A 27,633-nucleotide genomic window follows, 5' to 3' on the forward strand; every position below is an offset into this window, starting at 1 on the left:
TCTCAACTGGGCTGAACATGTGTAGGGCCTTTCATCATGACCTTTATGATAGCTGTTGTTAGCAGCCTTCCTTCCACCATTATTTGTGGGAAAAGCTCATCTTTAAAAGTTAAGACTGTGTAGAACACTATCGTTTTGTCAACAAACAAAAACAACGTTAACAGGTCAGGTATCTACGAAAACAATTCACCTTAGAAAAATGTTAGAGTCGATGACAGCTATCACACATTAATTGAATTTAAGCTTCAAACAAACATTAGCTTAAGATACTTGAGGGGGAATGGGCCTACCTGTGCATGCACCGTGTTCGGTAACGTATAACGTTAAGCAGCATATCCCACGTTTTGTGTGCATGTGCACCTTTATCAATAATGAATGCATGACGTTTGTGTATATGTGAACTATAAACATAACATCCATCTCTGTGAGAAGCCTTGATGACGCAGCTGCAGGTCGATGTCTCTGTCAGAGAGCTTCTTAAGATTCTACGTTATTTCCTACGCTGTGGGTCCTCCTCCCCATCCTCACGCCCCGCCTTTTCACTGGGAAGAACTCGTTTTTTTTCACTTATAGTTTTCGGTCACATTTGCATCTAGGGTGCAATGGGAGCAGTCGTCAAAATGATGGGGATTTAAAATTGAGGACCAAAGCAAAAGGGACTCCGCATCTTTCTCTCTGCATTACCTCCGCTGCTGGGAGGCTTCAGAGGATCATGCAACACCTTAAACCATGGCGGGCTCTGCTCCTCCTAACCGTGCTGTACCACCCCGGAACCTCAGATAAATACGGTAAGATGATGGAGATGGTGATAATGCAGATAATGGCACGCTCCTTTTCAGAAAATCACGGTCATATTCCTATAATATTCCCACAGGTACATGGTGTTTTTAAGTAGCTAATGACATCACGGTTGTCTCATATGCTACTACTCTAGGATACTTTGTCCCCTGTGGCATAGCTCTAAATGTCGTGTAATATTTCTGGCTCAGACATTTAGAGAAAGCTGTTTTTTGTGTATTTCGACCAAAATTAAGTGAATTTAACTGTAAATGATTTGCCAAAGTTTGGTTGGCTATGTGTGTAAATGGGGATAATATGATTAAACTGAGGAAGATGAGAGATGAAGGATGCAAAGATTGTAAGGGAGGAGAACAACTGATTTCACTAATTGTTGTTATTTCTTTTTCTTTAGAGCCTTGGAACATTTTAGAAAATAATGATCAATGTTATGCCACTATCTTATGCTTTAAATTGCATTGTGTTTTATTTGTTGTCTTAAAAACTCAGGAAGAAAGTCATCAAATACAGTAAGGGGTCCATGAATTAGACTGAAGAACATTTCGAAAAGTAGACGCAGAATTAGGTTTAAAACACAAAATAATGGATAAAACACAATTGTCACTTTTTTTCTTTGATCTAACACTAAAGATAGTTGAAATCAAACATAGTATTTGTTAGGATAGATTCTATTTTGATAATTGAATTTTAGTAGTGAAATGGAAATGTTTCCTACATTGAAAATTGTGTTAACTGATGGCTGAACAGCTTCGCCCTAACATTTCACCCTCAGCAGCAAAAAAGGGCATTGACAGCAGCAGGTGTAGCTGTTAATGTTATTAATCTTCTCATTGGCAGCAGGAGCAGTTTCAGCTTGACTAATTCATATTGATTATTGCTTAAGAAAAAGTAATGACATTATTTTTCTTTTCTTGTAGATTGATGCAATAAACTGGAATAAATAGTTATTGATGCAACAAGTGGATTGTTACACCAGCTAAACAGTGCTTTTCCCATGGATCGTTGTATTGCTTTCTGACTGTCTGACATGTAGAGGGGGATATTTGTAAAATGTTTTCAGTGAGTATTTCTGACTTTGAGAAAGGCCAATAATTATTTTTCTCTCCCTCAGGTTTTTTCTGGCAAAAACAAGTCAGCATGATTTTGTTAGAACAGAAGGATTTCCATCCTTCCACATTGTGCTGTGCGGTCATATAAATAATTTGAGGCATAAATTGCAAATCGTATTACTTTTTTTATTACTTACTTATCTTTTAAGTATGATTATTTGTTCACCTAAATGTGATACAAGGCAGTTAATGGGAATATCAAAGGTACGATAATGTATGCAATTTCTCAAACTTCTGTACATCCATAAAAACAAGCATAGCTGAACATACAATAATTGTAAAATAGACTTTCTGTGCTGTTTGCCATTAAAACATGTACATCATTGATTGAAAACCTGAGAAAGTATAAAGGTTATTTTTTCCAAGCTAACAATAACAAAGGACAGCACAATGGGAAGCCATTCTGCAAGTGCCTGAGATTTCAGCACCGTGGAGAGAAACCAGCCGTCACTGTTGCTTCCCTTTGTCCACTCATCCATTAACGCCTCTTTTCTTCCACTTCTGCTCTTTCACACAAGCATCCATCCATCTGTTCATCTGATTAGCCATCCATCCATACGACCGACTGACCGTCCCCACACACGCAGTAGGAGGTTTTTGTAAGACCTGACATTTTTTTTAAGGGCGGATGTCCTGTTGCTATGAAACCCCGTACAATCGTTCAGGCTTCCACTGAAATATTTTCTTAAAAACGTAAGAAATCAATTGGATCCTTTTTGACATGAGAGGGTTAATATTTCTCTATTTTAATTTAATACAAACAAATATTTATGTTAATGTTGCTACCTTAATGTTACCTTCTTAGCAAAATTGCAATTAGAAAAATCTGCGTGTTCAGGACACTAACATTTGACTAAGAAATAGAAACTAATTGTATTAGTTAGAAAAGTATTTTTCCCATTGGTTTAAGGTCAAAGGTTGTTAGTCGTCTTTTCCTGGCCAGCCAATTAGTTCTAATGATTAAGATTAGCATTCACATGCAATATATTGTCAACATTGTGGTTCCTTTATGTTTGTGTCTTAAATCCTTAAATATAGCTTCATGGATTAAAACTTAAAAAGGCATTAAAGAAACACAATACTCACTTGCACAGTGCTCTGTGTGAGAAATGTGTATTTGCCAGTGTGTGTTTCTCTTCAAAGAAAGTAAAGGTGAGTCATTCAAACTGTTGTTTGTTTCTGATTATTTTTTTCTTTTAAAATAAAGGAAGTTGTTTTCCATTTTCTGTATCAAAGTTTCTGTTTGTTTACCAGCTTCTCATCTGCCATTTTTAGCATTATGGTATGATCATTTGGGATACATTTGTCTTTTCCTCCATACACTTTGAACAGAACAGGCACAAAGTGAACCGTGACGTTAAAAAGGAGTGAACAGAGACAGAATAACCCATGCATATTTTGCCCTATTACATTCCTATATATCGTCAGCCACCTGCTCCTTCCCACACTGCTGAACCCTCTAAGGTCTTACTCACAAGCCTGAATCAAAAATTTGTGAAACAGCTAAAAATAAAATGCAAAGGCGGTATTAAACTTCGACTGACAACACTGTTCAATTGCACACCAAATCAGCATAACAATATAGGTCAAAAAAATTATTTCAAATCAGGAGGTGAACGTGTTATCTTCAGTCATGCTTATTAAATATATTTGTAAGAGCACTGATAGGCTATGCAAGAGCAAAATTGTCCAAGCAAAAATAAGAACATTTGTATTTCAATTTTTTCCAATGTTACAGGTTTATTGCAGGGCCTTTTAAAATGTCCTTGTGCAATTATATATGTCTTGATAAGTGGGCTGCCTTTGAAACTGATTATATTGAGTAAGCCAGGATTACTCTGACATTCCTGTGTTCTCATTTCAACCTTTTAAATATGAGATAAAGCTGTTGTTGCCATGGATATTGCTTTGAAAGATTTTGAAGATTTGAGTACCTATTAGCTCTCTCTTTGTCATCCTACCGTAGGTTGCCTGTTTGAAAGGAAACTGTGCACAAGGGATCAGTTCTGCTCTGATGGTGAGTGAAACACATACACACACACACACACACACACACATACTAAATCAAAACAAACTCTCTCTTGAACTCAAACATTAAACTTTTATGACAGTCTACTTTTTGATCCTTTACATCCTCTCTCAGCCTCGTTTGTCTATCTCTCAACGTCACCTGCCCCTCTCCCTTTCCTCGTCTTTAGCCAAGCCCCTCCCCTGCTCGACTGTTTCCATAGCAACACTGACATCATTGTGAGGTCGACACCCCCACAGTTGTTGTGGCAATACAGTGATGAGTCACTGACGCACGCTTACGCACTTCTCTGTGGAGATTGCATTTACGCACACGAACAGCCATTGGACTGAATACTAAATGGTTTAGTGCTCATGCAGCTCAGGAGCAGGGCTGTATTTACGGACGCCTGTGGGTCTGAGAGAAAAAAATCTCAGAGGTTTTGAGTATGATGAACCCTCTGTCTCTATCTGACTCGGTATCTCTTTAAGAGATGCAAGATAAGCTGAAAACATCTGTTACACACCAAAAAATATTAATTGACCTAATTCTTTAGCTTGTAGGTGGAAGTCCACAGGCAGCATATCCGTCACCATCTCCAGAGATACATGCAGGTCTCCCTGTCTCTAACACTTAAGCAGTGCTTGTGTTGAATTGAGATAAAGAATACAAAGAGGTGTTTTAAGAGCATGACAGAAATAGCAGCAACAGAACGATCAATGGAAAATATGAATGCTTTTTTTTTTTTTCATTAACTTACTGCAAGCATCCTATTCAAATAATGTACACCTCCTTTCTTTGTTTATTACGGGCACCATATGTCTGTGTGTTCATTGACGGTATAGTGCCCTTTTGCAAATATGGTACTGAAGAATGAATCAGTGACCACTGTCTATAAATTAATATTTGTACTTGTTGTTAGACATGTTTCACCCTCAGCGTTTTCTGATCTGGACTCCTTCACAGAAAATACAGACCCGCTACATCGTTAAATGCCTGGTTTTCAACGCAGCCCGTCTCATTTCACAAGACAGCTACTTGGTGTTTATTTTTATGAATGGTTATTTTTGTTTTCTTTCTCAGATGCAAATTCAGCAATAATTGTATTGCAATATATAAATCCAACTGCTTCATCACTCCCAGAGCTTGATGACTGTTGTATTGGGTTATGTACACACTGATCAGGTGCCTTCTAGTTTAGCTTGGAAATAAAAGTGATTAAAACTGAAAGTTCAATTTAAAATCTATCCATAACAGACAGAGAGGCAAGCTCATTATATGGCTTCCTCAAAGGTTTTGTGAAGGCGGCGGTGCCTTCACAATTTCCCTTTCAAGAGTAATTAAATAGGTGTTTTAGGAGTTAAAGGCCTATTATGCATTGCTGCCTGTCACTATAGGAAAAATGTATTACTTATTTAGATGCTCTTAGCAGTTGTTTAATTTGTTTGTGAGAGGATGTGTGGCTGGCACCTATCTTGGCTCTATTCCAACACAACACACATTTGGTAGAAGAAGTGTACAGTGTTGGACACAGTGCTCCCTCTCCCCCTGTTTTCACCCCTCTTAAAGACTGTCAGAGGTAGAGGTGTGTGTTGCTCGCCTGCTTGGGGTGCTGTGTAGGGTCATATATGGACCAAGGTTTATGTTGTTGTTGCAGGCAACCCCCCATTATGCCTGTCGAGTGTTTAGCCTTTGTTAATCAGAATAAGTATCATTGGGGTTTTGTGTGCACATGTAGCACACTGTCAACCAGGTACTCCTCGAGGCAGGCCCGCTCTCGGGAAAATGGCTAGGCCCCTGGAAAAGTCTGTAAAAACTGCCCAGCTGCAGCTCATGCACATTTTATCAGGGTGCTCCACACAAGTAAATGGGCAATCCCTGAGATGAGGAGAGGGTTGGTGTCATCAACAGAAATAGATTTCAACTAAAAAAGTAAGCATCATAAATAAACCATTTTCCTTACGTCCCTATTTTGTTTGCCACTGCTTTCATGTGAATACACATACTTGTCTTCATGGGGCTTACTCAACCCTTCATTTCATTCAAATATTGTTTATAGTCTGAGCCAAATATTGCATTTCTCTCACATAACAGTAACAGAGATCCCCCGTTGCTGAATGCTGAACACTATTGTGTGTCCCCTTCACAGAAATAACCCAAGCTCCAGAAATAGTCCCAATCCAATCAAACTGTGCCATTTGCTCCATTCATCTTCCATTACTCCTCCTCATGTTCCTCTTCTCTCTGTCATAAGTCAGTTCCCCATCAGAACAAGAGCTACTGTATTTCTACCCTCCCAGTGCAATTCATTGCCTGGATACAATATCCTGGGTCATATCACAGCGTCAACAATAACTATTTGTAATTTGATTTACAATATGGGGTTTGAAAGATTTTATCTGTACATCTTTTCAGACTGTCAAGGATCAACTTGGTTCAAACACAATGCTATGATATTAACCTGATTTCGCACCTGAAAGGCGTTCACTCAGCAAAACAGAAACAATGTAAAGATATGTCTGTTTCCTTACTCTCCAATACATTAAGTGGCAGAAAATAAGCTGTACACAGTCTGCTCTGTTTAGCAATTCACAGTTTCATTGTGGCAGGTTGGGATGTGTGGGATTTAGCCAGTGTGGTGACTCATCATTGCGCCAGATAATACGTAGTCTGCTCTGCTTTGTCTCATCGCAGTTTGACAATATTTTTGTCCAGAGGTTCCATTATTTATTCGCTCACTGAGGTTTTTTATTTAAAAGACATTTGAGATTCTCACTCTTTAGCATTCACTTTGTTGTGGATTACTTTTTCCTCCTGAATTATTTTTAATCCAATGCTGAACAATTACACTTGGTATGTTTGGAATTATCCACCATGAACTGCTTGAATTGTCTCATCCCTGTCTTTTTTACTGTGTATAACAAATGTCAGATGTATGTATAGAAGGGATTAACCGTTTAAATCCATCAGACTCATAAATCACTGTTTCTGGTTTGTGCATGTAATTGTGTGGGCTAAGGTTGACATACTGTACTCACTTGGCAAAGTCCTTCATTTATGTATGTGTTCAAATAGGGATACATTCATGATCGTATTATGAGGAGATTTCAGAGACAATAACACTGAGCAAATGCTATCGTTATTTCCGTTGCCATGTGGCTGCCATGGTGTCATTAACTGTTTCAAAGGAACAGTTCTGAAGCACACGCACTGGCAGTGGTACAACCTCATCCAAAGTGGTGACAGCCAGTGTAAGTGTGTAGGCTGCACTTTAAAACTATGACTCACGGCTGTGGGCTACTGCATTGTGGGCATAAGAATTACCGGTAATATTAGAAAATACTGAAGTGTACCTTTAGGGCAACATCACTGAAATATTTTACGGAAACTGTAAAGAAGTCCAGAAGTAACATTAAAAATCAAATCACTACATACTTTTACAGGCAAAAATAAGGGCTTAATTTGTTTATGTGTTTTTTCATTCCAGATGGGCTGTTCGGTCAGTGCCTCAGCTCTAAGCAGGACCTGGTCCAGTACCAGGTTACAGTTCCTGTTCTAAAGAGGATGCAGGAAGTCCTAAAACAGCTCATGGTAAAAGGTGAGATTACACATGAACATCTTCCCCGAGCAATTTTTGACTTGTCAAAATCGTGGCTAATTTTGACCAATTTCTATGAGAATTATGGTCTATTGGCAATATTTGAATTTCAGTTTGCTATCAGTCTAATAAGAATAAAAGCCAACACAAAAATAAACACTTTTAAACAAGACTAAGATTCTAAACTAATACTTAGTGAGGCAATATTTAGATACAGCTGTGCTTTGATGGCATGCTAACATGCTCCAAATGACAATGCTAAAATGTTGATGTTAAACTGGCTTGATGTTTACCATTTTTAGCACTTTCATTTATCATGTTAGTATTTTAGCACTAAACACAAAGTCATACAGCACAGTTTCAGGCCTACAGTGTACAGGAAGACATCTGTTAATTACATAGGCACTTCAACACATTCCTAGAAAACAGAATCGATTTCAGGGAATCTTTATCTCCTTCTCCTCCACTCACACCATAGCCTTCCACTCTCCCTCTCAGTTTCTTTAATTGCTGTGTGTGTGTGTGTGTGTGTGTGTGTGTGTGTGTGTGTGTGTGTGTGTGTGTGTGTGTGTGTGTGTGTGTGTGTGTGTGTGTGTGTGTGTGTGTGTGTGTGTGTTTTCAGGTTTTTCCTGGCAAGATGACATCACCCAGTATATTTTATCAAAGGAGCTGAAGAGAGTTCCCCATACGACCCATCCTTCTAAGCCAAACTCTGCTTCATCCTCTTCTGTTTCGTCTCAGTAAGTGCCCTCCATTTACATATTAAGATATTAAGCTATACATGTACATTTTACACACAACAAATGTGTCATAGGATGGACTCCTAAATTCTATCCTTCCCTCCTTTCAACTGATTCTATTCCTCTTTTGGTTTCTCTCTGGGTTGCCAGTTCCAAACAGAACAGCCCCCACCACCACAGTTCTAAGTCTGGCAAGGCACCTCCTGGTGGCAACTATTTGGACTACATGATTGTCGAGCCTCCTCAAACCCCGCTACGAATGCAGTCAGCCTCCATGGACCCATACACATACCACCAGGTACAGCTACACACAGGCATACAAATCCAACAGCAGGTGTCACAGATCACGGATCAATTCCAAACTTAAATGAAAAAGTACATCATAATCTAGAATTAAACACAATGAAGATCATCCTAGAACAATATAATTGTGTTTATTAGATAAAAAAATGTGTTAGATTATTACTAACAAAGGAGAGAAAACACAAATACATATGAAGAACATAAAAAAGTTATTATCTTAAACTTCCCATCTATGCATGCACACAGTACTAAATCATTGGATACATCTCCTGATTGCAGCATAGATATCAAGACGAAGTGGAGAGATCCCTCATAGGAGCAGGAAATGGATATGCCCGCCCCTCGTCAAGGTCCCAGGCAAATCAGAGAGAGCGAGAGCGTGACAGGCAGATGTTACAGGAAGCATTTTCTCTCTACATGGCGTCTGCACAGCCCTCTTATCGCCACCGAGGGGCCGCTGCCATGGCTCCTGCAGGTAAACACTGGGCTATATAGCTGCTTAAGAACAATGAAAACATTAAACTACATATTTTTCTCGCTAAAAAAACTGTCATCTAGAGTTTTTTTGCTAAACTGTAAGCAACTTTATGCCCAAACGATTAATTTTACCATCATAACTTACTGTATAATGCTTTGAGCAGCTCTGCCTTACTATGAGGACTTGGAACTGGAGGTGCCAGTGGATTATGTAGAAGACTACACCCTAGAGGAGAGACTTGGTACTGCTGGCCGACAGCAAGTACCGCAGAACAAAAAGGTTCCTCAGGAAATCAGCACTGGAAACAGTGGTGAGGGAAAAGGAAACTTAATTGCACTTAAATTGAATTTACATGATGTGTCACAGAAAGAAAAAATAGCAAAGTTCTTACACACAGTGTATGTGATTAGAACATCCATTTGATTATCTGAATTGGACAGTGTAGAGGTATTGCTAATTTTGCTATCCTGTCATAGATGGACTTCTGCAGAGGATGTCTGGAGTCTTGCAGAGGTACGGAGTCGACCCCAGAGAGCTCAGTCAAGAGCAGCTGTACAAGCTAGCCCTCATTCTGCAGCTGATGCAGGCCAAAGACAAAACAGGTAGTCTTTCAATTATCTCAAATTGAGAAACAGTAATACTGAGTCCCTTATCCCCTTGCTATACTGTAAACATAAAAGTGGGTTAGTGGAGTTATAATATTGAGCTTATATCTGTATAAAGTTTATGAAGGAATAGATGTTAAGAATAAAAACATACTTAAATTGCTTATATTGTTTTGTTTATCTGTTTATCTGTCTTAACACAGATCCAATGGAGAAAGATCTCATCACCCTCAAGGAGGTAAGTCAGCCTACATTCAGCAGCGTTCACAAAAATCAATCATAGACTTTTTTCTTTCACTGACAGGTTTACTATCATTCCCTCTCAGATGCAGCTGTTAAAAACAGACAGTGTGGCCCAGAAGCCGGCAAAGCCTGTCCCAGTTCCTGGTCCCCCTGATGCCCCTCCAGCGCCGTCCTCTGCTTCAGTTTCAGCTACATCACCAGCCAAGAGCCTCCACCTGCCCCCTTCTACCTCCCTGCCCCCGCAGGCCGCTCCTGCTGAAGCTGGAAAAGGCTCGAAGGAGCAGGGGCTGCCACTGGTTGAGGGTACAGGAGCCAAGGAGCAGTATGGGTACATCGTCACCAACCAAAGGTAAGCTTTCATTAAAATTCAGCTCTTCATTCTATTGAAAATAATCTGATAAAAACATGCTACCTCCTGTTGAGCCATGAGCATAATAGGACATTTAATAAAAATGTTTTAAAGAAGCTTAATCATGTTTTTTCAATCATAGTCCTCTGAGTTTGTATGATGGAGTCAAGCTGTTGGAGCTACTGGCTGACAAGATACACCTGACAACCAGCAGCTTCATCAACATCAGGTAAAACCCCTGTAAAGTGTGTATCTGTGTGTGAGAGCGTAGTACATTTTTATTATTTAACTCTAAACAATAAGAAGCATCCACCATTTGTGTCCCTGTGGTTTTATATCTGCAGTGTGGTGGGCCCTGCTCTGACGTTTCGTATCCGCCAGAATGAACACAACATGACGGCTGCAGACATGGCTGCCAAAGCTGGTGAGGCTCGAAAACACACACAAACACCAACACACAAGATAGTGACAGTGTAAAGGCTTATTTTGGTGTTGTGTCCTAGAAATTCCTAAAATAATCTCACTAAACCTGCTATTTTTTCACACTGTTGTTTGTTTTTCCCCCCCAACAGTCTCTGAAAAGAGCTTCCTGGAGTCTGAAACAGGCCTGAAGATTAAACAGACCGGTGTAGGAGAGGTATGCGATACACACACACACACACACACATAAACTCCATTTGCCACTGAAGGAAATGTCCCTTTGTAAACCTCTGCTAACAGGAACACATGAAGCAGTTGTCAAGGCAACAGAGATATAATCATTTCTCTGCTATCCTTACCATCTCATTTAAATCTAATAATTAATGGACCCTATCTTGACAGATGATCCGACTTGCCAGTGTCAACTTAGACTCCCAACAGACCACCAGCTAATGGATCGATTCTATTCATGGCTGTCTTAGAATGGCTTGATTCTGTTTCCCATAGATGTTAAGTCCTTTGCATCAGATCATGTTGCTGGTACGATGAAATGGCTGCTTGTACGGTTTGGATACACAACTGGGTGTGTTGGTGTTGAGAATACCCAGTACAAATCAAACACAGTACTACTGTAATGTATTGTGGTACAGTCTAAATGATCTAGATCATTTTCTCTTGGGTATTCTTGTTCATGGCATTTATACTGTAGATATGTACATAGATGTGGTGCTGTTTATTGTTTTTATTGTAAGTTTAGTTCATTTTATTGTGTTCATACTTTCTTCCACCTTTAAAGATTTAAAGATTTTAATACGAGCAATGTACTGTTCTGTGATGCAGCACACAGGCAGTACATTCAGTTTTCCATCCACCATTACACCCAGCTCTTATACTGTGTGTGGGTGTTTTTCTGCGTGCGTATGCCCCTCTGAGTGTTGTCCACCTGGAGGGCAAGTGGTCAGAACAAATCAGCAAGTCTACACCTCATAAACGTCACCGCACTTGTTGCCATGGTGCTTCATCTCCTACTCCAACCCCCTACTGTGACTCCTGTATCCCAGGTGCTATGGCAACAGTCACTGGTGATTTCAGATCTCTGAATCATTGCCTTCATCTCTAACTTTGTTGAATTGAAAAGAAAAGGCCATTTTAGCATAAATAGAAACATAACACACACAAAAAACAATACAATTCTGGGCTGCAGAGATATTGTAAATCTCCTGCTTATGCATTCATGGAATATGCTGGCTATACTTGTTAATTCATCCATTAATTAAATTCAAATGACAGCGTGATATGTATACTGATTTAAGTATTAGACTCACACTCATCAACAGTGAGCAAATATCTTTGTAATAAAAAGATAGGCGGTGATTTTCATTTCAGGAGACGTTTTATTTTGCTTTGAATTCTGCTGTTGCAACATGATGAAAACCGTTTTGAAAAAGAAAAGAGAAGATGAGGAAGAGGTAGAATGACACATTGGTGTCTGTTTAACGACTCCCTGGTTCATACTACCTTGACTTCTGAGACCTCTGTCTCTAAACGTCAACATTAAACTCACCGAGCGCACCTTGCTGTCATGTACAGTTACATAAAAGAAATGGTTATTATGAAATGAGTGACCTTTAGTGCCGGTGCTGGGGGCAGAATCCCAGAGGTAGCTTAGCTGAGATTGACTACTCTTAAATGGCAGATGTGTGTCAATAAAGGAAGATAGCACTTTGGGGAATATGTTTCCTGCCAATAGCCTACTCCATGCTCTTTATGATGTGTTTTTCCTAGAGGATAGATGCACGCGGTCTCCCTCAGGTAACCAGGGTTTCCCAAGGCTCCAGTGGCACAGTCATCACCCTTGTTTCCATGGCAGTCGTTGGAGGTGTGCTGGTATTGGCTATGGCTGTAGCTTGCTTCAGGCACTATGCTCAACAAGTGGCCAATGGCAAGCTTGGACTGGGGCCAGAGGGAGGAGCAGAAACACACTTTGACTACCAGGTAAGAAAATTAAAGATGATTGGAAATGTCTTTTTGTATAGTTTTCCAGCATTTCATGGAGAAATGAAAAAAAACATGTTATGTGTGGTCAAAAGGGCAGTCATTTAAATAATTTAGAATCAGAATAAGAATTGGAAATCCTATATTAGTCCCGCAACAGGGAAATCTGCAATATTACAACAGCAGAGTGCAGGTAAAGTCAGGGGGGCGAAAATGGCTAAGTATGTACATGTTATCAATAACACAATAAGTGAAAAATAGCATATAAATTTCATAGTAAAAGCATTATATTGTTTGCAGAAATGTCTCTTATATTAAGCAGAATACAAATAATGATATTGGTCACAATACATAGCTGCTGCCATGGTATAAATTAACAACCTTTTTTTTTTTTACTTTTCTACCACTTCCTCTCCCTACTTTCCTCCAGGAGCTCTGTCGGCAGCACATGGCGTCCAAATCCTCCCTGTCCCGGCAGGACTGTATGGCTGGAGTGAGCGGCGGCATGGCGGGTTCTGCCATTGGCACAGGTGCCGGCGGCCGGAGGGGTACAGACACTTCACGCGTCAGCAGTGTTTCCTCTCAGTTCAGCGACGGTCCCCAGCACAGCCCGTCCTCCACCCACAGCTCCACCCCGTCCTGGAGCGAAGAGCCTGCCCAGTCCAACATGGACATCTCTACTGGTCACATGATACTGGTGAGTCAATCAGAGTGTAAATGTACTTCCTATGTAGAAAAAGAAATCCTCTTTCTCCTTTGCCGCTAACAACCTCCTACATGTTATTTCCCTCTCATCTCTCCGTCAGGCTTATATGGAGGATCACCTGCGTAATAAGGACCGTCTCCAGAGGGAGTGGGAGGCTTTGTGCTCATACCAGGCCGATCCCTGTTCAATAACTGTAGCTCAAGCTCCGAGCAACATGGACAAAAACAGACACCCTGAATCCATCCCCTGTAAGTTCATCAATGTGTCACTCTGTTTATGTCCTCTCTTTCTCTGTGATGGAGTGGCAAGATCTATCATAGATCACCCTGCTTAGTGATTCATTAAGTGACTCATTCTTGACCTCTCTTTTACAGATGATCACACTCGGGTGAAGTTGAAGCCTGAAGTTAACTCCAATAAACAAGACTATATCAATGCCAGCCTCATTGTAAGGAGTCCTAATGTCCTAGACCTATGTTTATATTTAAACTGAGGTTTATTACAAAGTGTTCTGTTCATTGTAATGAGTTTTGCATAAAAGTCTTTGTTACAACAGAAAAGAAATAGTTGAAGCACAGTTCTTTTTTGGTGTGTCCTACAGTTTAATTCTGTGTTTCAATCTGCAATTCTAATGCCTGTCTCTCTATCAGCATACAAACACTAAAACCTAATTCAAGTGTAATCTGTAAAATTAGATCCCTGACAAGAAGCCAAGGACATATTTTGAAGCATTAGAATCCTCAGAAGGAACAACCTTTAAAATCTCTTCTCTTCCTTTCCTTTTTTAACCAATAGTTTGACCATGACCCACGCCAGCCATCTTACATCGCCACACAGGGACCAATGGCTCACACTGTTGCTGATTTCTGGCAGGTTAGTTCAGTCCCTCCCAAGTTCTTTTTCTGTCTTACTCCCAAATTAGACTATATACTTGCTGTTCACTGACAAATTGAAACAATGTAGGCCATTGGACCATTTAGTCCATCTGCAAGAAAATCTGTCCCTTTGTTACTCACAGAGTGTGTGTTTACATCCCCTTTGTGTGTGTGTATGGTCTCTCCAACCTGCAGATGGTGTGGGAGAATGGCTGTACAGTGATAGTGATGATGACAGCTCTGGTGGAAGATGGAGAGAAACAGTGCGAGCGGTACTGGCCTGATGAGGGCTCATCACTTTACCACATCTATGAGGTTAATTTCCTATTGCAGCTCAAAACCTTCACATTCACATTTAGCTTAGTGTATTTGAATATGCTCTTCCAGTAATAAGCATTCATTGTAATAGGAATCGCCTTCTGCATTGGAACTGTGGTCATAAAAGGTTTATTTAAAATGATTATGTTAGGAGGTTAATGATAACTGTTAATAATATATATTCAAGATTTTAGAGATGTATCACATAAACTACAAAATTGAATGTAATAATTTCAAACTCAGAAATTGGAATTTTTCAATACTTCCATCTTGGATTGTGTGCATTCACTTAAGAGAGGTTACTTACACATTTGTATTTACAACAGGCCTTTTGTCTAAAAAATGTAGTCAATGTATCTACAGTCAACTTTAGGTTCACATGTATGGTTTTCCTGGTTAGGACTTTGGTTTAAATGTATCATCTGTTAGCTCACATTTCCTTTACCCTCTTGTCCATTCCTCCTCTGTACCTGTCATTCCTTCCTGTCTCTCTTCCCCTTGTATACCTTTGTATTCATCAGGTAAACTTGGTGTCAGAGCACATCTGGTGTAAGGACTTCCTGGTGCGTAGCTTCTACCTGAAAAATGTCCAGACGCAGGAGACCAGAACCTTGACGCAGTTTCACCTGCTGAGCTGGCCAGCTGACGGCATCCCCACCTCCACAAGGCCGCTTTTAGACTTCCGTCGGTAAGAAATGACATGTAGACTCTCCCACATGTTCCCTTGAAGTGCCCCAAGAGCAAAATATCCAGAATAATTAAACACGAAATGGAGCCAACAGGTGGGAAGGATGCAGTGCGTGTAATATTGCATTGACTCACTGGTACCCTAACACATCAGCAAGTTTGGCTCCTCCTGATCGCCTTCATCACATTCTTCTTCTTCTTCTAACGAATCATTGTGCATGGTGTGATTCATATCCTCTCCATCACATCAGCTCTCTCTCTCTCTCCCTCTCTCCCAGTGTGCAGGTTGATAGGTTTGTATTTTAACACCTCCCAGTGTCATTTTTGTGGTTTGCAGCTAGTACTCTGGCTCCAGTTGCATAGTCACAAAAATGAGCATTGGCAGGTGTGACTGGCTACTGCAAGAGGGACAGTGAATCTGTGGCATCCTTTTCACCTATTCTTTCCTGTTTTACCATGTGCTCCACCACCCCATGACATTTTATATGTATTCCTGTCCTTACATCATTTTCTTCATTCTTGATTTGACTTTTTTTTGTCTGTCTTTTATCTGCCATGCTTTATTCTTAGTACTTGGAACAATATCTGAATCTGCAAAAGAGACATTAACAGCTGCATGTTGCGATGACTGACACTTATGTATATTGATTGAATATGTGAACATGGTTTTATTTGCGATTACAAAGTTTACTATGAATCATTTATATTAATGCGCTTTCCCTGTTCTTTGTTCTCCTTTCCGTCTCTGCTGTCTCTTGTTCCTGCTTTTCAGGAAGGTGAATAAATGCTACAGAGGTCGTTCCTGCCCAATCATCGTTCACTGCGGGTAAAAACATGAATCTAATGACTGTCAGGTTTCTGTGAAACAGCCGGATTTGCAGAATTATAAAATATAACTTATTAGTTGACTAATTGTGTGTTTGGAGCAGAAAGTAGATTGGCGTGACACAATGTGGAGAATTACATTGCAGTGCATTTCCTATTTTATCTCTGTCACTCACAGCGATGGCACTAGCCGGACTGGCGCGTACATCCTCATTGACATGGTGCTGAACCGCATGGCCAAGGGTGAGTCACACACACACACACATTTGAACACGCATTTAGTACCTAAACATTATGAAAGGGTCACCATTTGGGTGTAAAGGTAGAATTAAGTCAAGTTTTGCTGACAGCAGCTCAGTATGTACACTGATAACAGAGGGTGGGGATATAATAATAATAAAAAGTCATGGTATTTATTTTATCGCTTTTCCAACGGCTCAAAGCGCTTGACATTACATATTAGACGTGTAATGCATTGAATACTGTGGACAATACCCAGTTAAAATGTAATGTTCCAAACTATGGTATGGATACATGTATGGTTTATTGATATTGTTTTATAGATTTGCCGTAGCTCGGGAAAAAAATGTTTTGGTTAAATTAGTTTGGTTCATGAAGACATTACCAAATAATCTGTGTTATCCTGACCACACAGAAGGTTTATGTTCAGAATAATACCAGGATGCAAAATAATGTTCCTTTTCCATAGAAGCCTAAAAGGGTTGGCTTGTATCTTGTGTCGTACAAAACAGTGAGTATTCTTCAGAAACTGTGGTACTGATGTTTTTACCCTTCCCATCTTTGTTGTTAGGAGTGAAGGAGATTGACATCGCAGCCGCACTGGAGCACATCAGAGACCAGAGACCTGGCTTGGTCCGCACCAAGGTACAATATATCTATGTGTGTTGTCCCTGTTTTAGCACTTATAAGTTAGAAGTCCACTACAATTAAACGTTCTCTCCACCCCGCTATTTTTTTCCCCATATCTCTCATTCTTATCAGGACCAGTTTGAGTTTGCGCTGACAGCAGTAGCAGAGGAGGTGAACGCCATCTTGAAAGCCCTGCCACAGTGAGCTGAGGGCGCAGTGAGGACATCCATGGGCACAAAAAGAAATACTTGTAGGGGCACACTCGTACCATCCAGCCATGTTTGTCTGGCCATCACTGTATATAAGAATTTGCTTCAGCACACTTGGAGCGCTTACAGCTCATGTCTTCAGCATGCAGTATTTTACCATCGACTTATTTGCTGGGTTTTTAACACTTCATAAATGATTACTTGCAAGATGTAAAATATGGCCAAAGGATTAAATGTTAGTCATAATTGCATCAATTTGATCATTGCTCTCTGAAGATTCTACCTAATAAGACACCAATTAAGCCATCCAATGACAACGAAGAATAAAAACGTGCTGATATACTGCACCCTGACAGGATAGAACACACTTCTTTTGAAGGTGCAAGAACATAATAGATTGGCCTAATCTACCCTCTTACTCGACATGATGACATGATTACCTCAAAAGATCTAACATTAACAGAAGATTTCCACCATCCCTCACGGTTTGTTATGCTGTTGTGTTGAGCATTACAATTTTTCTTGGACTAAAATAATGTTGAATCCCTTTCCAAAAGTATCCATCCTGCTAAGAGGTTTGACTTATTTTTTAACTCTCTAAGTGTGTTGTTACGTGTCCACCAGAATACTGTGTGCTACTGTGTGTTGATTCCAAGCAGGTTTTTATTTGTGATGCTTGTCTTTGTCATGACAACATGATTGTTTGCTTTAAGCCCTGGTCTCTTTCGATGATGTACCTTGTCCACAAAGTCCACCTTGCCTTCTTTCTGCACACAAAGTAACTCTGGGTTCTTCATCGTCTTACTCTGTGTACAAACTTGTGATCTATGTAAATAATTCATCCTGATGATTGTGTTTATTCATGTAGCAGACGGACAGAAAATATCTATAAAAAATGTATTTTTGACTTTACCTGAATAAATTTGTGATGTGACGCAGCAAAAAAAACTAACAACAGAGGGACAGGCTTTCTTTGCTCATTTTGACAACAACCTTTTTTTAAGTAGGTGTGCTTTTTGTTTCATACCCAAAAAAATGATAAAATTGCATTTAAAAGGCATTTTGTCTCATGCATTTTAATCTTTTGATTAAAAATCCATGTTTTATTCAAAATGTATCATAAATGCATCAACACCTGCACCTTTAGAGCTGTACACACAGTGCCCCCTGCAGCATAAAGGGTGGAACAGCCAAAAATAAGTGTATTAGTATATATTTTTTAACTTAAAGAGAACATTTGACAATTTATCTTCAATTCCTATATTATTCTATATTCATTGTGTATATATTTTATTTAAGTCTACAAACTAATATGGACTGATGCAGAATAGTCAGCAAGAAATGCTTTATTTTGTCTTCTTTTGTAACATTTCTCTACTTGTTTCATTTACCAGTTTCCACCTGCAGGCATAATTCAGCAATCAATTCTGCTGACACATCAGTTAATGCAGAGAAGATTCAAACTATTTCCTCAGGATTCAAAATACAAACGTCCCAGTCTCTTGCTCCACAATGAGCTATGTACACACACTCAAACACACAATTCATAAACATATATAACACACATTTGAATATTTTTAAGTGTCAGCAGGTAGTGGCCATGATGGGCAGAGAGAAACAAGTGCATCTTGGGGAATTGACCTTTGACCTGTAAGAATAAATGAACAAGGAAATGTTACACTTCATCGGTAATGCAAATATTGATGCCTTTTATAAACACTACTTCTAAGAATGATTGGATGTCATCATCTACAAAGGGCTTAATGGGCAACATTCAGGGTGCTTCAGGTTCACACCGGTCTTTACCTCAGGGCAGCACGAGCCAATCAGGTTAGCTTGTGAAGGCCTCGAAGTCTGAGTCTGAAACAGGGAGCAGGATGTGTAAGACAACAAATTTCCAACTGAAGTCTTTAACTCCTTAATTCTATTGTAAGATGATTGTCACATTGATTTTAAAAATAGTATGTGCTATGTATTTGATACTGCAGCAGGCACTAAATGGGGATACCAGCACATTAGCGAAGTAGCAAAATGAAAAAGGAAACAAAAGTGATCAGCAGGAACAAAATATGAGATAACATTGGATTTGTGGTTATTTTAAATGTGTGCTAGCTCTAAATCTATATCTTGTTTTGACAGGTTTTGAAAACATTACTGTAACAAACTGATTTTTTGAGTTATTATTCCTCAATGCCATTTTTTTAATCAACATAATATTCTCAATTAAAAATCTACTTAGTTCACCCTGAAAGTACATGAAAACTCTCTTGCACAAAATAAGGTGAGATAATATAAACAGGTGAGAAACAGGCAGACTTGTAATGATAAAGTAGGCTTTTGGAGGTGTGATATGGGTCAGTATGATATATAAGACATTGATTTAAACAACTGAGTGAAATCAAAAGTGAGCATACCGATTAAGTGCTTTTGGCTCTTCAATTAAATGCTGTTATATTTGCAATTCATTTGTTGTAAAATGGCTTCTTCATCGTTTTTTTTGGGATCCAGAAATACCAGAATCATGGTTTATATAAATGAAAGGGAAAGCGGCACTGCAGTGATTTCATGTTGGGTTGTTAGTTGTAGTAATAATGGTGGTGCACTAGTAATGTGGCATGAAATATGTGACAAATAAAGGCAGAACAATTACTGCCATGTTCTTAAAAAAATCAAATATTTCCAATGTCCTCTTTGAGTCACTCTTTATTTGTTATTTCCTTTTTAACAATCTGAAAAATAAAAATAACAAAACACATGGCAGTTCAAGGTAGTACAAATAATACAGGGAGTTTTTTAATAAGAGAAAGCATCTGCCTCTTTCTCATTCCCTTTCCATGGGCATCAACAGCACTGAGAAGAGAACTGATAAACTCAGCCGAGCCTCATTTTTGCAAGTGATGAGCGTTATTCTTTAAAGCGAAGCAAAACTCATGCAGAACAAAATAAAGAAAGCACTCATGAAAAATATGCAACATCTAAATAACACACTTATTGTGCTCTATGTATATCGGCAGTGCCAGCAACAAGACACTGAGGTACTTACTGAGACAGGCATGTCTTTGAACAGCAGTAAAAAAGTGTTCTTTAACATAATACTTGTATTTAGAGTAGTGTTTTCCTTTCTAAGAGTCGCTCCACACAACACACCTGCACACAAGCAGTTCTACAGCAGCAGTCATAGTCAGCAGTTTGTTTTTCGTCACTTCTCCTGGACGGTGCACAGTACCTATTCACTACACTGATAATATGCAGGTATGTCTTGCTGTGGTGCAAAGATGGGGTTATGATATGATGAAAAACCACATCTAGAATTATTCTCAACTCCTCTCAAGATACATGTTTGGCAGATTATTACAAGAATACTTTAACTAGTGTTTTCACTTCAGGTTGACAGGAAGGAAAAGGCAGCTACATTACCTCCTTGACAGATCAAACCTGTCCAAGGGAAATCAAACGCAGCATTGATTTGTTGATTGGGGACATCATTTTAAAGCATTCACAGTGTAGTTGAACTTAACCACACTTCCTCCCCCCTCCTCACCTTACAACACTCCTGTTCACTAATGTATAGCTTTGTCATTAACTGTGCTTTGATAAACGTAATGTTTTCTAACGTGGCACATTTTAGGTGTTAAAGTAGGAAACATTTATATAAAGTAGGCAAATCGTGCAAAGGCATCAAAAGGTTCCCAATATTAAGGATGTATATACTAATTAATATTGACTGTAATTAACAATCAGTCTTAATGCTGTACATATTGTACACTGTGCCTTTCAGCCTCATAAAGTGCTGCCAAACCCTAATCTGCAATCTGACCAAATATGGTCGTGATATTGCAGCGTATTAAGGCTTGGACTTCATTAAATGATACTTTGGCCGCCGGTCTGAGTGATTCTGACTAGAAAGCCGGTGTGTTTGCAAAGTGTGAGACTGCTTCATCTATCTTTTTGCCACTATATACAGCATATTCTAAAAATCAGTATAAGCTGACCAATAAAGAGCTTTTTTAATAAAAACAAGTTTTTAAAAAGTTATTCAAGTACCGAAGACTGTTTTGGACTGGGCTAAGTGTGACATACATTCCTTTAGCAAGAGTCGGATTGAAATGCTTCTATAGTCGCAACTGATCCACACACACACACACACACACACACACACACACACACACACACACACACACACACACACACAAACACACAGCACTTACTGGTATTTAAATCACTACAAACTTAGCCACATCTAAATCCCTCTCAACCCTCAAATTATTTTCAGTCTGTGTAAACATTTGGCATATTTACATACATTCACAAATCATCTGTATTGCTTTGCATTCTATTTGATCTTTCAGCTGTACTGGAAAAGGATATGGAAATGTCTGGGTTGGCATCATGTCAAAGCCGACTAACTGTCTCTTTTAGTTTTGAGTCTGCATGAAAGCATTGTGATAGGTTCAGGCACTGTCTGAGTCTGGCAATCACATTACATTAGAGTCTGGCTTAAAGCAGAAACGCGGATGTTAGTATAAAAATTAAGGCATCCCACTACAAACACAAACACACACACACACACACACACACACACACACACACACACACACACACACACACACACTGTGTTAACACATAATACAGCCGCACTTCTTTTTCTTTTTCACGCTGCCGTCACTATTTTTCATGGCAGGTGCAAACTCTTCTTCACTGCTTTGGCTCAGAGGCGTGGTGGTGGCAGTAGTGGATGACTCAGGAGAGAAGTCTGGTTCGCTTTTAACCTTTCCCTCCATTTCTGACCAAGAACCAGGCCCTGAGCCCTTTTTAAACTGCCCCCCATCCTCTCCCTGCCCTACACCATCAGCCACATTCAATTGGGTAATCTTAACAACCCTGCCTACTTTGGAGCCATCAATTGTGCACTTCATGGCTCCGCCCCCATCCCCGGCACCTGATATGAAGTCGGTAGCAGTTGCTCTCTGCTTGGCATCCATTTCTGACAAGCTGCATGCCAAAGCCATCTGCAGATCTTCATCTTCTTCTTCCTCCTCACTGCCAGCTGCGACTCCGTAGTGGTAGAATGGGGCGGAGCTGAATGAGCGGTGTGTGGCTGCGGAGTGAGGGCTGGGGCGGGGTCTGTCACACTCGGCAGGTGGTCTGTGTTGGATTCTGGGTTTCTGAGGAGATTGACGGGACTGTTCCCCTCGCCGGCTCAGTTCCAGAGCGAGGGCCATTTCATCCTGCACACCTGGAGACAACACACACAAGAACGAAGGTGTTGATGTGCACACCATGGAGTTACAAATACACACAGCTCCAATATAATAGTTTCTTTAAATCCAACGTTCAACTTAGAAGCTTTTTGATAAGATAATGTAAAATCTAAGGTTTGCAATTTAGCATGTTCAGCCTCCATATTGCTGTTTGACTTGTTTTCTGAAAACATTCAAATTCACTAAAACCATTCATTAACAAATATAATTTAAAGAAAGCAAAGTCATGAAAATGATTACATTAGTCTTTTTTTACACATTCAATATGCGTTCTTTTACCATTGATTAGGACACTCTTTAACACCCCGTCCTCCTCAATCTCTGTTCTCTCCTGCCCGTTCTCCTTTATCCTGTAAGTAAGAAAAATAAGAAATAAGTAGTAGGAAAAGGCAAGTTTATTTATAAAGCACTTTTCAACAGTTGAGGTGCTTTACAGAAATGAAAAACATTGAGAGTAGAAAGAAACATTTAAACATAAAACAAGCCAAAATATACAAACATTAAGAAAACACTTGCTCCCACATATTCATGCAGCTTGTTATTACTGGACCCCATCTGTAGTTAAAACAGATGGGGTCCAATAAATACTTCAAAAACAATTTCTCTATCATTGTTTGGCGAAAGTGAAGGAATATTTAAATGAGCCATTTTTGCCTTTTTTTAAAAATATGTTTCACATCATTATAAGTTTCAGATAATTTCCTACAATGTTTCACGTTCATGAATTGCATACAGTAGTTAATAGCAAGCCCATAAATATTTGAAAATGATATATTTCCCAGGAGGGGTAACTTTACTTGGGACCCGTTACGTACTTCTTGGTGGTGGTGCGTTTGCCATTCATGATGCGAGTGGAGGTAGAAACTGACTTGAAGTGGCCCATACCGCCGCCCATGCTGTCCATCCCATCCAGACCACCCATGGAAGAGGAGAAGGAGGTAAAATCGACTGAAGATTGACAGGTGATCAGGAAGGGTAAGCAGAAGAGAAAGGAAGTGAAAAGAAGAGAAGATTGAGTGAAATTGTGACATCTAGAGTATGAATTCCTGGGTCAATAACTTGTTTTGTGAGGTCACAACGACTTTTAACCACAAACTTAAATCAGTTATCATAGAGTCCAAGTATACTCTATAATGGATACTGTAGTGCCATTTAACTTCCACCATGTAGCTGTTTACCTCCTGTTGAAGGGAAAGAAAAGAATCGACCCGGGCCGAGGCGAGACGACATGCCTCCAAAGGATGAGAAGTCATCTGGGTGAGAGAAAGAGAAAGAGTGACACTTATTATTGCCTGAATACTGTACTCTTAAGTAAGGTGTTTTGATGCTAATTAACTAAGAAGTTAGAATTGACGAAAGCAATTTGATCTTCTAATGTGAGGGGTAGGAAGTAAACATATAGCAAACTCTTCATATACAAATTCGTACAATATTAATAAATGTGTCATGATGAAAGAATGTGTAATGTGAAATGTTGCCAAAGGATAAAGTCATTAGCAGTGCCTAGAGGGAATCCATCTAAAAAATTAAAAAATAACCTTAAAAATATACCTGTCAAAATGTAACACCAATTGTTTTGATTGAAGTATTGATTCCCCCTAATTTAATTTTCAGAAAATATAAATATTTGTTTATTCAATATGAAAAATACAAATGCTAATATAAATCCGGATTAATATTGGATTATTGTGCATGACTCACCAAAGAAGTTAGCGAAAGGATCCTGGCCGCCAAAAAACTCTCTGAACACATCATCTGGGTTGCGGAATGTGAAGGTGAAACCTGGGAAATCTGATGAAAAGTCTGAGTTGGAGGAACCTGAAAAATGAAGTAGACAAGGTCAAGGGGTCAGCAGCATGAAAAGAGAGTGAAACAGTGGAGGAAAGAATAGACTGAGGGAAATGTATTAGTTGCCACAACATGAGAGAAGTGAAGGAAATTGAGTTAGCATGAACATACATGTAGTTGATGCACTAATATTTCAAGCTGGGTTTTAATTACCTGTGTGTCGCATTCTGTCAGTTCCACATCTGTCATATGCATCACGCTTACTCTCTGTAATAGAAGAACAGAGCACGGTTTAAGAATGAAATAAAAACGTATGAGCTACCTGTACACCGATGTATTTCACTCTCTTCCCTTATACATTCACACACGTTACATTAAAGTTATTAAAATGAATACAAAATCAAACTGCTGTGAGAAGAGAGAGAAACTGATTCATGGATTCTATGAATGAAGTTCCTATTTGAAGAGCCTGACATTATCTCAAAGAGATTCCCAACTCATGACTCACAGCATCAACCCACACGCATATACTGTATATATATACAGCCCCGGAAAATAATAACAGACCACTTTAGCATTATAATTTTCTCTTGTTTTATTATTTATAGGTTTGTGCTTGAGTTAAATGTTTTTTTTTGGTATTCTAGAAACAACTGACAATTTTTCTCTCTTGTGAAATTCAACAAACACTGAAATGGCTGCCATACATGTAGAGATAAAGATTTAAGAAAAAGTTGGAGTGGTCTTTTTCCGTAGCTGTATATAAAGATGGACAATGCCTCGACTTACTGTCAGATAGGACTTCATAGGCCTCAGACAGTTCTTTGAACTTTATCTCTGCTTCCTCCTTGTTGTCTGGATTTTTGTCTGGATGCCATTTCAGTGCCAGTTTCCTGTACCTGAACTCGAAAAAAATACACAAACATTAAGTCATACAGAAAATATACATAGAAAGAAAAATGATTGTACTATGAATGGTATAACCTGATAAAAGAAACCCTGCACTGCATAAAACCAAGAAACTGCTTATTTTGCGAGGCCAATATAACCTGGCAGAAGGTAAACTCCTTATATAATTTCAATAACTGTAAGTATTGTTAAGAACTTGTGTCAGTTAAGTAAGCCCTAACACTTGAAAGAGACCACCAGGATACTCACGCCTTCTTGATGTCATCCTGAGAGGCTGTTTTTGACACTCCTAGGACGTTATAGTAATCCACCATGTTGCCCCCTGTGACTCCTCACCACACCGACCCCTGAAAGAGTTCAGAACAAACTCAACTCTGATTGGCTCATTTTTACAAATTCCTTTCTCTAGAAGTAACACGTTCGTAAATCCTCGGTATTTCTGGTATTTCCTAAAATCCAAAAAAGGGAAAGAAACAGCTCTATGCTCCTTATTTATTTAATTTGCAGTCAAGTTGGCATATAGAGCAGCATACGTGTAGTGAACGGCTAAAGAAGTCAATGTGTAATGTAAACATTGTTGTTCATCATTCTGAATGCAAGTATGCAATTGTTGACAAATACATTATGTATTCTGTTAGTTTTGCTAAATCTGTTATGCCAGTACACCTTTTATAATAAAAGTTGTTTATTGTTATCATGTTATTCCCAGCATGCTCTGCCCAGGTTAAACGTGAGCTGAGGGATTATCTACCACAGCAATTAAAAACATGTGGGAGTGGCAGTGATATCTGTTTACTTTCACTTTACAATCAATGAAGTTCACCTCAACTGATCTTTTGCCTGTAACTGATCTTTTGCCTGTTGATGCAGGGTAAAATAAGTGTTTTGCCAGTAAATTATACATTTCCAAAAGCCAACATGCGATGATCATAGACAAGAGTTGCTCTTTAAAGCAATAGATAAATAACGAGTTCACCAACATTAGGATTTAGAGCCTTTACTATGACCAATGTATCATATCAATGGCCTAAACTTTAAAAAAATGTTTTGGATAGAGGACAACACAGTAAAAGTAAACTCAATAAGCACTGAATAAAAACGTCAGTAGCTTATCTGAGATGAATCCATGAAAGACTTATAACAAGACTCCATTATTGCAGTGGACTGTAATGAGCAACAGTGATTTTAAACTGTTTTTGTTTGTTTTTCAAACTTTTACATGAAAATATTTTGGCAATGGAGTGACAACATATCCATAGAGGTTTATACTAGGTTTTACTGAATCATGAGATGTAGCCGTTGTAGCCCTACTGTAAGGCAAAACATGTATACTTTAATGTAAATACATTATGGAGGACTTCGTTTGTGCTCTACACAGGCTAACATATCATAGATCAATATTATGTATGTCGTTGAACTTTTTTGTAAATATTTATTAATAATAGCCTACTTCTAAATGTACCCTTGAACTGATAAGACCTTTGTACAGTCATTAGTTCCATTATAGCCAACGTTAGTCAGCATGCAAACCACCATGCCAATCTCATTAGTGGACTTCACCACTTTTAGGGGCTGAAGGGGACTTCCAAACTGAAGTAAAACACCTAAACATAACTTTCTATGCCCTCCGGGAACAGCCATGCGCTAACACGAGTATTATTACTATGTTATTTCTAGAGTCATGGCATCTGACAACTGCTGCTGACATGACAGTAGGCCTAGGCAAACTTACATACACGGGCATTTGGATTTGCAAGGAGGTGCTGTCTATATTCTAGTAGTCTAACTACATTCAATCTAATGGTACAGTCACCGTTATTTGGAAATCCGGTTGACACCATATTTCCTATTATGGCAAAGTTTTACGTCTTTAGAAAACGTGTACATGGTCAGTGTGTATAGCCACAAATTATCAAGACTAGCCGAAGCTAAATTGACCTACCGTGTGAGTCTTTCGGGCTTATTAGTTAGCAGGTTAGCCTGTCCACCGGTCTGTAGCGACAATGAATTAGTTATGATAGCTGTGCCTCTGGTATGTATGCGCTCCCCCTGTTTTCTTGACAGCCGCACGGACAACCTCCTCCGTTTGTCCTCCTCTCCAGCGCCCCGGCACAAACACTCTCTGACAACAAAATATGTCTACTGCAGTGCAGGCTACCGTTCTGCTTCTGCAGTCTACTCTATCGTCCACACCGGGAAAACAAGTTGACAGACTGCCCTGTTTGCCTCCTCTGCTGGTCTAAACTGACGCGCTACGTCACTGAGAGAGAGAGGGAGATAAATGGAGCGTGTGGAACATGCCAGTGTTTTCGTTACGGTGCTCAGACCCGCCCTGCCTTGTCTGCTGCCTGTTGCTCTATGTGGCTTTACCAATAACGTAACACTTCTTATGGTATTCACCTACTATGGCCAACCACTTCAGTAAGACATACGAACAAATTGACTGTATGTGGACAGATATATTTCAAATAATGTCATCCCAACTCTACTAACGCATTTACATAGGCTACATGCTTAGGCTACTAAAGAGTGGTGCAAT

At 39.3% G+C, this 27,633-nt stretch overlaps 2 protein-coding genes across 3 annotated transcripts; one reads left to right on the forward strand and one right to left on the reverse strand.

The window, feature by feature from the left end:
• Positions 1–537: 537 nt before the first annotated feature.
• On the forward strand, positions 538–19,288 carry ptprna (protein tyrosine phosphatase receptor type Na). The gene is made up of 24 exons (XM_063887667.1): positions 538–788; positions 3,874–3,924; positions 7,403–7,513; positions 8,136–8,253; positions 8,404–8,551; positions 8,836–9,031; positions 9,198–9,344; positions 9,511–9,636; positions 9,843–9,877; positions 9,966–10,231; positions 10,374–10,460; positions 10,576–10,655; positions 10,804–10,868; positions 12,437–12,646; positions 13,077–13,343; positions 13,453–13,600; positions 13,727–13,800; positions 14,148–14,225; positions 14,423–14,542; positions 15,067–15,233; positions 16,005–16,058; positions 16,236–16,300; positions 16,869–16,942; positions 17,060–19,288. The coding sequence occupies exons 1-24, from the start codon at positions 713–715 to the stop codon at positions 17,129–17,131; spliced, it is 2,835 nt and encodes a 944-aa protein (XP_063743737.1). The 5' UTR covers positions 538–712; the 3' UTR covers positions 17,132–19,288.
• On the reverse strand, positions 17,782–27,374 carry dnajb2 (DnaJ heat shock protein family (Hsp40) member B2). Of its 2 annotated transcripts, XM_063887669.1 has the most exons (11): positions 27,037–27,368; positions 25,344–25,441; positions 24,975–25,084; positions 24,399–24,452; positions 24,099–24,215; positions 23,576–23,650; positions 23,213–23,345; positions 22,677–22,747; positions 22,076–22,372; positions 18,943–18,996; positions 17,782–18,784 (listed from the first exon to the last, which is right to left on the reverse strand). In XM_063887669.1, exons 2-10 carry the CDS (start codon positions 25,406–25,408, stop codon positions 18,968–18,970), a joined length of 951 nt encoding a protein of 316 aa, XP_063743739.1. In that variant the 5' UTR covers positions 25,409–25,441; positions 27,037–27,368; the 3' UTR covers positions 17,782–18,784; positions 18,943–18,967. The 2 variants fall into 2 exon arrangements, with proteins under 2 accessions (XP_063743739.1, XP_063743738.1); XM_063887668.1 differs by lacking the exons at positions 17,782–18,784; positions 18,943–18,996 and having other exon boundaries at positions 19,822–22,372; positions 27,037–27,374.
• Positions 27,375–27,633: the final 259 nt, after the last annotated feature.

Source organism: Eleginops maclovinus, chromosome 7 (genome assembly GCF_036324505.1).
Source record: "Eleginops maclovinus isolate JMC-PN-2008 ecotype Puerto Natales chromosome 7, JC_Emac_rtc_rv5, whole genome shotgun sequence".
Classification (NCBI taxonomy): Eukaryota; Metazoa; Chordata; class Actinopteri; order Perciformes; family Eleginopidae; genus Eleginops; species Eleginops maclovinus.

Excerpts from the sequence above, each read along its gene's own strand:
- dnajb2 (XM_063887668.1), bottom strand. The coding sequence starts at position 25,408 with ATGGTGGATTACTATAACGTCCTAGGAGTGTCAAAAACAGCCTCTCAG. Across the intron at positions 23,651-24,098 it reads TCCTTTCGCTAACTTCTTTG|ATGACTTCTCATCCTTTGGA; the intron begins GTGAGTCATGCA and ends TCTCTCACCCAG. Across the intron at positions 22,373-22,676 it reads AAAGAGTGTCCTAATCAATG|GTGTGCAGGATGAAATGGCC; the intron begins GTAAAAGAACGC and ends TGTTGTCTCCAG.
- ptprna (XM_063887667.1), top strand. The coding sequence starts at position 713 with ATGCAACACCTTAAACCATGGCGGGCTCTGCTCCTCCTAACCGTGCTG. Across the intron at positions 9,637-9,842 it reads GCAGGCCAAAGACAAAACAG|ATCCAATGGAGAAAGATCTC; the intron begins GTAGTCTTTCAA and ends GTCTTAACACAG. Across the intron at positions 16,059-16,235 it reads CCAATCATCGTTCACTGCGG|CGATGGCACTAGCCGGACTG; the intron begins GTAAAAACATGA and ends TGTCACTCACAG.